We start from the raw sequence: 11,388 nt of genomic DNA, 5'->3' as shown, positions 1-11,388 counted from the left end.
AGAATCGTGAGAGCAACGACGACATGATTCTTTCCATTGATTCCTCCTGCAAGGCCGCCGGTGTCACAGCCGCCAGTATTGGTGCTCGTGATCGACAGAGAAACCCCAAAGACTTCCCCGCCAAAACAACGTGTGTCGCATTCGCCTCCATGAATATAGCTCCTTGCACGAGGCAAATGCCCGTCATGGTGGTTATCGCATTTGTGGTGGGTGGGGGTGGGGGCGAGGAGATCGAACTATTTTTCTATGTATTGATGGCAATGGGGGTGGTGGCAAAGGCGGAGCAGGCCTGGGAGGGGAGGGGGCCCAAATCGGATTTGGATCTGGCTGCAGCTCTCCCCTTGCAGGCGGAGCGGGGGCTGGCCACGACCTGGTGTGGTCGTGGCGCTGGGCACGAACCGCGGCGGCACGCGGCTAGCTGCGGCAGGGCGGCAGCTTCTGGTGGTGAAGTGGGCCTCGGTGAACTTGGGTTACCACGGCATGGTGGGAGCCATGGTGGTGTCCTGGGTCGGCTCATGGCGGCGGTGCGTTGTGTCGATGTGGTGCGGTTCATGGTGGCGTGCGGATCGTGGCGCAGTGGCGGTTGGGCTCTCCGACGTCGGCTCGTCTAGGTGCGGCCCTTGTGGACATTCCTGGATCTCTCTCATGGATGCAGGTTGGGGCCGGTCCGGATCCTCGCGCCATTGAGCGGGTGGCTGGTTTGGTCCAGGTGCAGATCCAGGCAGGGATCCTGGGTTGGGCCTCAAGGGTGACGTTTGGAGAGGTGGTGGGGGGAGGGAGATGGGTGTCCTTGATGCGGTCGGACCACCCATCACCAGCAGGGGTACCGGACGTTGACGTAGTCCGCTCCCGCCCCACCTCTTCTCCGACCTTGTTGCTCCCTGATAGATTTGGTTGTTTCGGTCAGTGGCGGTTTTGTCGGCGGTCAAAGCTTGCCGGTCGGTTCACTGCCTATAGCCATTGAGGACCTTTGGGGGGTCTAGTTTGCTGGGCGGCGGCTCAGGTGGTGGGAGCCGCGGTGCTCGTGGGCTGAGGTCGCGGCTCAGGTGTGGGCGGCTAGCGGCCATGGCCGTGTGGGCTGTTTGGTGGCTGGCGTTTTGTCATCCTATGGTGGTCTTCGGTTGTGGCCCATGTGCCTGGCTACAGCACAACCGAAGGCGGAGTATGCTTACTGGGGTTAACACCCTTGCTGGTCTAGGCAAGACCGACTGAGGCGGCGCTGTTGGGCGTCATCATCTTCCTAAAGTCTCCTTTGTGGTTGCTCCCTCCCTTCATCAGGCTTCAGATGAAAATCCGAGCTCTGGATCAGGTGCTGGCGGCGCTACAATGTCGTGCCCTTCCTGAAGGCACCGTCTTGGAACGCACGATTTCGTTGATTCTCGTCTTCATCTCTTCGTGCTATCTCGGGAAGGGCGCCGGCAGCTCCGTAGTGATGCTTATTGTCTTCTCTTATAGTCTATGTTGAGTTTGTCGTAGTGGTGTTGTTATATCCCTTTGGCACCTATGTATCTGGCCTAGGTGAGTGTGTGTCTCATGTGGTGTAGAATGTTGTGGTTTGTATCGGCTCCGTTTGTTGGTGGTTGTTGCTTTTATATATAAAGTGGGGCGAAAGATTTTTTCGGTTGAGGGGAATTACGGACAAAGACGTATAATATTAGGTAGAAATAAAGTTACTATACTGGAATCCCTAAGCATTTCCCATCTAAAAATGTAGAATATATGTTTATTGTTTGAAAAAAATTGAATATAGGTTTTATTATGGAAAAAAAGAATATAGATCTATTATGAAATGGACTATAATGGTCTAGATTTTCTTTTTGAGGGGTTACCACCACTTTATTAATCAGGAATCAATAACATCTGGTACAACTAAAACATCTGGCGTGGTGGACAACCAAAGATAACGGCCAGCAAGCAAAGAGACCGAGGCCCTAGCAAGATCGTGAGCTTCAGAGTTCGCTTCTCTTGCCTCATGGATTACTTCTGCTTCTACAAAATTCAGCATTCTCTTCTCAATTTCTCCAATGATGGTGGACGAAACTCCCATAAACTTTCTCTTCGGGTGACAGACAGTAGCTAAACTGTCTGTAGAAATTCTGAGTCGAGTTAAGTGAAGATCCTCCGCCAAGGAAAAGGCCTCCCAGCATGCGTGTGCTTCCAAGCTCTCAGGGTCAACGAGCCCCTCAAACACCAATACTGGCGCTCCAAGATACTTGCCATGGTCATCGCGGCAAATGGCCGCGCTCACTCCGAAGTTTGAAGTTTTTGAGACAGCAGCATCGACGTTAAACTTTGCCACTCCCAGAAGTCCCTTCAGCCATCTCTTCTGTACTGTCAGAGATACTCTGTCTCTGATAGGCTTAGTCATTTGCTTTGCTGGCACAAAGTCCAATTCAGCGATGTAGTTCCGAACAAAGTTGGAAGTCGACAGTGGACTCTGAAAGATCTCCTCATGTTTTGCTTTTCTCCTCGCCCACCAAATGGCCCAAAGTGTCACTAGGATCGTTCTGAATTCTTGCTCGCTGACTGAATCTTGCATCACTACAAGCCATAGCCTTGCATCTTCATGTTCAGATGCTATCATATGTTCCACTAGGGCCTCATCTAGCAGGGCCCAAACACACTTGGACATATGACAATCTAGCAAAGCATGTCGCCATGAATCCCGGGCTGAGTTGCATAGAAAACATGTATCATCATCTGATATATGTCGGTGCATCAATGTTTCACCTGGAGGAATAGAATTCTTGGCAAGTCTCCAAGCAAAGTTTCTGATATGGCCTGGAACATTGGCTTTCCAGAGCTTCTGCCACTGTTTTTGAGTTGCTCCAGTATTAGAATTACTTTCTGGATTCTCCAACCAATCTTCTCTTCTCTTTTTTGTGTCCACAAGCATGCGGTAAGATGATCGAACCGAAAATACCCAAGATTTTTCATACTGCCAAGCCCACTGGTCACACGTCGATGACGTGCTCAGGGGAATGTTAAGAACAGAATCTGCATCAACCCGGTTCATATGCCGAAAAACAGCCGCTCGATTCCATGTTCGCGATGGACCCTCGATCAATTCTGAAACAAACACTGGGGGATCATCGGATATTGGGTGCAGAGCTCGAAGCAGATTATCTCTTGGAATCCAATTATGGTTCCATACCAGGGTGGATTCCCAATCACCAATACGCCGGATTAGTCCCTGCTTGAGAACATCCAACCCTGCATGCGCTGCCCGCCAAATTTGTGAAGGCTGCTTTCCCAACTCTGCATTCAATAGATCAACCATAGGGAAATATTTTGCTTTAAGTATTCTAGCACTGAGTGAGCATGGGTCTTGTAAAATCCGCCATCCTTGCTTTGCCAATATGGCTAAATTGAACATTTCTGTATCCCTAAAGCAGAGCTCCCCCATGTTCTTAGGCATGGTGAGTTCCTCCCATGATACCCATGCAGTCTTCCTCTTGCCCTCTTTACTTCCCCAAAAAAAATTCTAAGCATTGTATTCACTTGATTGCATAACCCTCAGGGAAGAAGGAAACATGACATTGAGAAGGTTGGAATAGCTTGAGCCACGGACTTGATCAAAATCTCCTTCCCTGATGACGCCATGCATTGCTCAATCCACTCCTGGACCTTAGAACACAATCTATCTTTTATGCACTTGAATCATCCATTCTTACTATTGCCCACATCGGACGGTAATCCCGGATACTGTTCATTCAAAGATTCATTGGGACAGTAAGTATTAATCTTATAGCGTTTCTTCTATACTCAGGACAACCTTTACCGAAGAAAATAGATGACTTTGCCAAGTTAACTTTCTGACCGGACGCATCACAATATTGTTGCTCCATTTCTTTGATAATTGTTGCTGCTTCTTCATTCGCTTTAAACATTAGTAAACTGTCGTCAGCAAACAATAAGTGATTTACCGGAGGTGCAGAGGCTGCACACAACTATACCCCGCACATTCTCATTTGTACCTTTAGACTTGAGCAAACATGAGAATCATTGGCAGCCAACAAAAATAAGTATGGTAAAATTGGGTCACCATGATGGACCCCCCTCGTAGGTCTGAACTCCTCCTGCCTGCTTCCATTTAACAATACTGAAAAGGACACTATGGTCACACATTGCATTACCTTTTTAACCCAGGAAGGATGCAGACCAATCTTAATCATTAAAGCTTCAAGATAATTCCACTCAACTCTATCGTACGCCTTCATCATATCCAACTTCAAAGCACAATGGGAATTGTTCTTGCTTCTAGACTTATTCATAAAATGGAGGCACCATATGCAGCTATGACATTATCAGTAATGAGCCTACTAGGGACGAACGCCGATTGCTCTTGGGATATTATCTCCGGTAGAATCTTTTTCAGTCGGTTAGAACATACTTTGGATATAATCTTCAAGATTACATTGCACAAACTAATTGGACGGAATTGGATTAAAGAGGTTGGGTTTTGTACCTTAGGGATAAGAACGATGAACGTTTTATTAATAACTTCCAAAGAATCCAAGCCATTGAGAACATGCAGCACCATCTCTGTCACCTCGTCACCACAGACACCCCATTTTCTCTGAAAGAAATGCGCCGGGAACCCATCAGGGCCCGGTGATTTTGTGGGTACATTTGAAACAAGGCCTCCTTCACCTCACTGGCTTTGTACGGAGAACATAACATATCATTCATTTGTGGTGTGACTTTACAAGGAATATGTGATAGAACCTCTTCCATCCCTATTGTGCCCTTGGCAGTGTATAAGTTTTTATAAAACTGTGACACCATCTGTCCCAGCTCAGCTTCATCATTACACAACGTACCATCTTCTCTTTTCAGTTCATTTATTCGGTTCCTTCTAGTTCTCATAGAAGCTTTTTGGTGGAAGAACTTGGTATTGCCGTCACTTTCCGCTAGCCAATGGATGCGTGAGCGTTGCCGCCACATTACTTCCTCTCGGTAATTAAGTTCTACTATCCGGTTCTGCACTTTAATTTCCTCATAGAAAGGCCCTTGGCGATTTGTCTCAGCTCGCATCTCCTCTAACCTCTTTTTCAAACTCCTTAGTTCAGCCCGAACCTGACGAAACGTGTTCCTGCCCCAAACTGCCAGTGCGGTTGCCAAGGCTCGCAGTTTTGCACTTGTAGCCTGAACAGATTCAGCCTTCCCCAACGACTCCCAGACTCACTCAATCATAGGGAAATATTCATCGTGTCCTTCCCACATCTGCTCATACCTGAAGGGTCTATCAAGTGCAATTCGTCTATTCGCTGCCTCCAAATCATTGAACAAAATGATGGGTGAGTGATCAGACTTCGCAGCTGTGAGGCGCCGAACAGAAGCAAATGGGAACATAGAACTCCAGCTGGCCGTCGCTAGTGCCCTGTCCAATCTGACTCTACAGAACTGGCCATCCACCACTTTTCTCTCGAACGTCTAGTCCACTCCAATATAGCCAAGATCACATAGCCCGCAAAGGTCCACTTAGCTGTGAGGTCTAGATTTAACAAACATTTTTCATCCCACAAAGCAGCGCCAACTTAGATTGTAAAAGAAAATTCTTAGTGGGCTTTAAGGGACAAGAAAGCCCACACATAATCAAGAAACATAAAAGAGAAAACAAAGAAAAAGAGGGGAAACAGGGAAAAGTGATGGGAGAATATCTTTTTCAATTAGATTCGAATGAAGGAAATTGTGACTGGACGTGCTGAGGTTAAATAGATTAGAAATTTAAATGATTTTTGAATTTCATAAAATACTAAAAAATGCGCATGTAAAATATGAATTCCGAGATAGATTGTTCGAAAGAAACGCAAATAAATTTTATTTTTTTGCGAATAAGACTTGCATGACTCAAAACAAAGTGCTACATTCTCAATCTATTAGTTCCATGACCTCATCTGGTCAAGATCCTAGCCAAACCATGGTTCGGCGATGCATCCTACCAAAATTTGCCAAGGCGTGACTAACATTATTACAGGTTCGACGAGTATGAGTAATGCAAGAATTCCTCTCTCCCAAAGCGGTAATGATATCTCTAACAATGAATACATATTTAGACTTGTTTTCTCCTCCTCCTTTAATCATCTTGACAGCCTCCAAACAATCCGATTCCACATCTATGGGCAAGTTACTCCATTGCAACGCAAGCAAAATTCCTTCCTTCAGAGCCAGAAGTTCAGCTTCCAATAGTCATTGCAAGAGTGAATGCATCGACAGGAACTAAATATGACAGTCCCCACATGGTCTCTAAGCACCATTCCTGCACCTGCCACATCACTTAGGACAGAAGCATCTGTGTTAAGCTTTACTCTATCAACAGTAGGTTTAGTCCATTTACTCCCATGCATATATCTCTGCTCATGTGGATTTTGTCTTAGAACAAGGACAGATTCGACATGAGCTTTCCCTTTGATTGTGTCACCGATTGGTTCAGATTGCAGCACCAAAAGCGAGGACAAATAGCTGCTCAAAAACGTACTGAGATTTCAACAGGGGGTGGCTTCTTTGAATGCACCATCTCATTGCATAAGAACCAAATTCTCCAAAAAAAGCATCATCACCCGAACCAGCTTATCTTCCTGTATCTCAGAAACCAAGTGTAAAAACCAGTCCCGGCCAACATTTTTAATCTGCGAGTGCACCTGTAAGTCCCATACTTCCGCCATTGCTATCCATAGCTGTACTTCAGGGCTGCATGAACAGAACACATGGAATGAGTCCTCCTCTTCCCTTCCACAGACTGGACACATTGCTGTAACTTCCAGGTGTCTTTTAACTTTATTTGTATAATTTGCTAGCGAGTCCGTAGCCAAACACCATGCAAAGGAACGGACCTTTGGTGATGCTGCACTCCGCCCAATATGCTTCCATCCATCTCTTGTCCCATCTGGGCTGGAGCTGCTTGAGGCCTCCATTTCATTTGAAAGTTCATCGCTAGCGAGTTTGTACGTGCTGCACATTGTAAACACACCACTTTTCTATGGAGCCCAAGCGACAAAGTCCTCTCCAGCCCGGGGAAACAGTCTAATTTTCTGTATCTCATTTCTGTCAACAGGAAGAAAGTGTTGATTAATCTTGTCCCAGTCCCAAGTCCCATGATGATCCATCTTGGGTATACAACTCTTAATCATGGTATATTTAAGTGCCGTTAAATTGGGCCATGGCCGAGACTAGTGCCTGATGAATATGTTGTGCTCGACGGTGGCGTCGCCGGCCTTGAGAACTAAGGTGTGCGTCCTGCCCTGCGCGTACCCGCGAGCCAACCTGAAGATGCCGGTACCGCCGACGACAGCCATCTCAAGGACCTTGGTGAACGCAACATTCCGACCAATAATGATGACGCTGCTGCCGTTGTACTTCCCGGCGGTGAAGACAAAGTTCATGTTCATGAGCATCACTAGGGTTTTTTAGGCAAATGAGCATCACTAGCTGGTCCTTGCTGACGGCGATGTACGTGCCCATGAGCCTGGATGAGTTGAGGCTGGGCCCCTCGGTGAGCGGGTTGTCGATGACCAGCACCACGCCGAAGGCTGTTTTGGAGGTGTTGGTCATGCCCGTGCATGCCACCAGAGCCGACGTTAGTCCGTTCATCAAGTCGTGCCAATACACCTTAAAATGCGTCTCCTTCTCGAACGACGCCGTCTGCGGCTGCATGATGGGCAAGGCGAGGAGGACCAAGAGCGCCGCAGAGGCTATGGTTTTTCTTCCAAGTAGTCGGTGCTTTGCTTCTGTGATGCGTGAGTGGGCTTGGCTGCAGTGCGTGCCTTGCGTACGCTACTACTATTTTCATCTTAAAATAAATGACTCAACTTTGTACTAACTTTCGTCTCAAAATAAGTGACTCAACTTATACTTACGAAGTTAATATAAAATTGAGTTATTTATTTTGAAAATTGAGTCACTTATGTAGAGAAGGAAGGAATCTATAATTTATAATACCTAAATAGTTCATCCCCACTATTTTATTTTTCTTAACATGCAGGCTATCCACATCAACAGCACTGCCACATTATCATTCCATTACTAACTTACAGGTGGGACCCGCTACAAGTTGATCAGGAAACAGAACAAGCACGTCAGCGATCAGTTACCGAAGAGGGACCGACCATAGCCTGACGAACGGACGTCTCCCACCCCGCTCGATTTATTAGTCGAACCTCATAGATTCGTTACCAGCAGGGAAGAGAGACCGACCGACCACGGCCTCACCAACATTACAGAACGGACGTCTCCATGTTTCCCCTCTGTATAATCTGGAGTGGCGGCCGGGATCCCGTCTCACCCTACTCTGGCAGCCTCCCCGTCCAAAGAACCCTGAAGCGCGCCAATCCGCTGGATGCACAGCTGCACGACAAGGCCGGCGGCGAGGTCTCATCGCCGTCGACGTCGCCGAAGATCCAGGCCATGGACGCGCTGGACCTCAAGGACATGTTCCACGTCATGCTGGAGAAGGTCAGCAGCTTCAATCCATCTAGGTGCCTACGTAGCCAATCCAATCATCCAAGCACAGCTCTACGGCTCCACCACATGTAGTTTCTTGATTGATTGATTAAGTAGGCACTATAGCACCGCATGAGAAGTAAAAGGATCTGGGATTACCCGCTCTTTTGTGTTGCAGGTACTGTGCAGAGAAGTCGCTGGCGGTGCCATCATCCCGTCATGGCTCACGTGGAAGGTGGGAAGACCCTATATCTCGAAGTTTTGTTTTGCCTGCGTGGTGTCAAAATTATGGAAGTGAACCCATGCATACTATCCAGATCGATGACTCTGGCGATTGATGTCTATGTTGTGTTTGGTAGTAATCACCCAACATCGAATTGGTCGCCACACCCCGACTCGCCATTGGACTTTGGTCATCAAGGAGACAAGGACGCTGGTCCTCTATTGACATTTCAATTAGAGGGATCGTTTATCTATACGACTACACTTCTATTTTTGACAAGGTTTGCTAATGATATGAGATTGCCTATTTTCCTTGATTTTCTAGAGAATTATGGATCTGCTATGTTTACTTCAACCCATAATGTCTCTTTGCTTTGTGAAATATGAAAACGTATCATCGTTGACCATGTATTGTCATTTTTTGTCCATTCTAGGAACTGGTGAGATAAATATAAGTATGAAATCTTGCCGTATAATTGGAAGCTGATAATTGCACGGAAGGATTCTAATACCAGGATTACAGTCATGATAAGATTATTTCTGGAGGACCAAAGAAGTTTGAATATAAATCTTTACAATGGATTTCACGTACTTAATATTTCCTAGCATATGACCTTTATTATGCTGTGCCTTGGAGCATGCACACATATTGGAAGTGGTTCTTCATGTCTTGAAACAAAGTACAAAAAAATGCATGAGGAACTGAGGATGTGATAGATCATTTTGCTCCTTTCTCGAGAAAAGTAGATATAGAACATAACATCAGCAACACGTGTTATCAATGGTATGCACTCAATTTAAGTTCCAAGCATTTTACATATATTTTTGTAGTTGCCACTCAACTCTTTTCACTAAGCGTGCTGGGTCGTATATCTACATGTGTTGCTTTGCTTATGTATCTTGGTCATGAATCCAAATAAATTAATCCATGCTGATTGTGTTTGTGCTCAAGTGTTCCGCAATTTGTGTACTTTGAACTACTAAGTTGTTATCTTCTAGGTGCAAGCTATCTGCATTTATTGATTCTCAGTCAATAATGATTGTATTCTTTCACACTTCATAATAAGATGGATATGCACTTCTCTGCCTTGCTCATGGGTCATAAGTAAATGTGTATACGACTTTTCTATTGGCTTTCATGTTGTAGGAGAGTAGAGAATATATTCTTCTCATTCTTCATAGTGTATCACTGGATGTGAAAGCTTGCATTTTGGTCTTCATATTATTCGACCTTGGACGTAGAGTAGGTATGTTTTATATGAAGAAAACAGGCATCAGCAGAAAAGAATATTGGGAGGTTCACCACTAGGACATTGACACATTGCTTCAATGTCGGTACTATCTCTAGCTGCATTTGATGTGCTTTCCAATGACATGATGTTATTTTAGCAAAACATGTTTGCTCCCATAAAATGGTAGTTATGACTCATTTGCTAATCGGGTAGTGTTATGTTTCCCAGGTTTATAGTGTAGGGATAAACTTCCATGGTATACCAAATGAAGGATCATAAGGACATTGATCAAGATAGATGGGAAGTTAATGCGGCAGATCAAATCATGTAATTTCCATGTAGTATCTAATTGTCTGAATTCATGCTATTTGTGTTCAGGACATGCCTATTGCCCAATATCTAAAAAATCATGATGTTTGAGATCTTGAACCATAAAATTGTCATTCTCTCTTTTGATTTGCTTAATGTATCTTATAAATTGGCATGTGCAGTTTATTTTCTTGCTTATTTATGTATAAGTCATCATACTATTTGGTTCTTGGTGCTTATTTATGTATTAGTCATCATGCTATTTGTTCTTGATGCTTATTTATGCACAAGTCATCATACTATTTAAGCCCACTGCTTTGAGATATGTGTTTGGCACTCGCTCAGAGAAAAGAAAAGGATGGATATTCTTTTGGTCCCACAATCCTAATTGGTTTTTGTTCTTATTTCGATTTTGGAGCCCCATCACTCAAATGTAGCTACTACAATGGCTAATATTCGAGTTCAATTTTAATTCTTTGTGCACATCTAAGTATTAAGAGTATGTAGGCATGAAGTTTTATTTACAACAAGGGTCCCACATGGTGCCTGATAAGTGTCTCAAAATGGCAATTTGTACATAATTGATCATAGGATTTTCATGTCAGAATCCCTGCACTTTATGTGTTTATATCACTAAAATTTATGTAAATGATATGAGATTACGTATTTCACATGACTATATTTAGTAAAATAAATGGACCCCATAATTCACATTTTGCAATCTTTATAACTATGTACTCAGTATACTGTGCCCGTTGCAAATTTTTCATCTTAATATCATATATCTAATATGCAATTTGAGTTATTCAATATATCTATTATCATATGAATAGGACCAACAATTTCCGCAGTAACGTGCAGGGTATCATCTAGTATTTATTATGTGCGTGGCCACGAAAGCAGGTATGCGTACGTGCATTACGAGTCGCATTTACACTTCAGCAAGGGATGTAGTACAACGGCCCATCTGCAATAGTGCCCAACCACCGTCCTCGTGGTGCGTAACTTTTATGCAAGCAAGCGATGTGGTGCTTTCATTTCCTGTTAGCACTTTAAAATTTTATTATATGGTAGTGTCTCTGGAGTAGTAAGAGCATCTTCAGCCATTGGCCCCCCAGGAGGCGCTAAAAATCGCCCCTTTGGGGTGCACCGGTGCTAAACCACGCATTGGGGGCGTGATGCC

At 44.8% G+C, this 11,388-nt stretch overlaps 1 protein-coding gene across 1 annotated transcript; it reads right to left on the bottom strand.

Annotated features, from left to right (window-relative positions):
• Positions 1 to 7,172: 7,172 nt before the first annotated feature.
• LOC119280124 (dirigent protein 22-like) lies at positions 7,173 to 8,408 on the bottom strand. Its single transcript, XM_037561091.1, has 3 exons — positions 8,290 to 8,408; positions 7,420 to 7,753; positions 7,173 to 7,385 (listed from the first exon to the last, which is right to left on the bottom strand). The coding sequence occupies exons 1-3, from the start codon at positions 8,406 to 8,408 to the stop codon at positions 7,173 to 7,175; spliced, it is 666 nt and encodes a 221-aa protein (XP_037416988.1).
• Positions 8,409 to 11,388: the final 2,980 nt, after the last annotated feature.

Source organism: Triticum dicoccoides, chromosome 3B (genome assembly GCF_002162155.2).
Source record: "Triticum dicoccoides isolate Atlit2015 ecotype Zavitan chromosome 3B, WEW_v2.0, whole genome shotgun sequence".
Taxonomy (NCBI): Eukaryota; Viridiplantae; Streptophyta; class Magnoliopsida; order Poales; family Poaceae; genus Triticum; species Triticum dicoccoides.
Note: the sequence above shows the minus strand (reverse complement) of the source record. Positions and strands in the feature narration are given on the sequence as shown.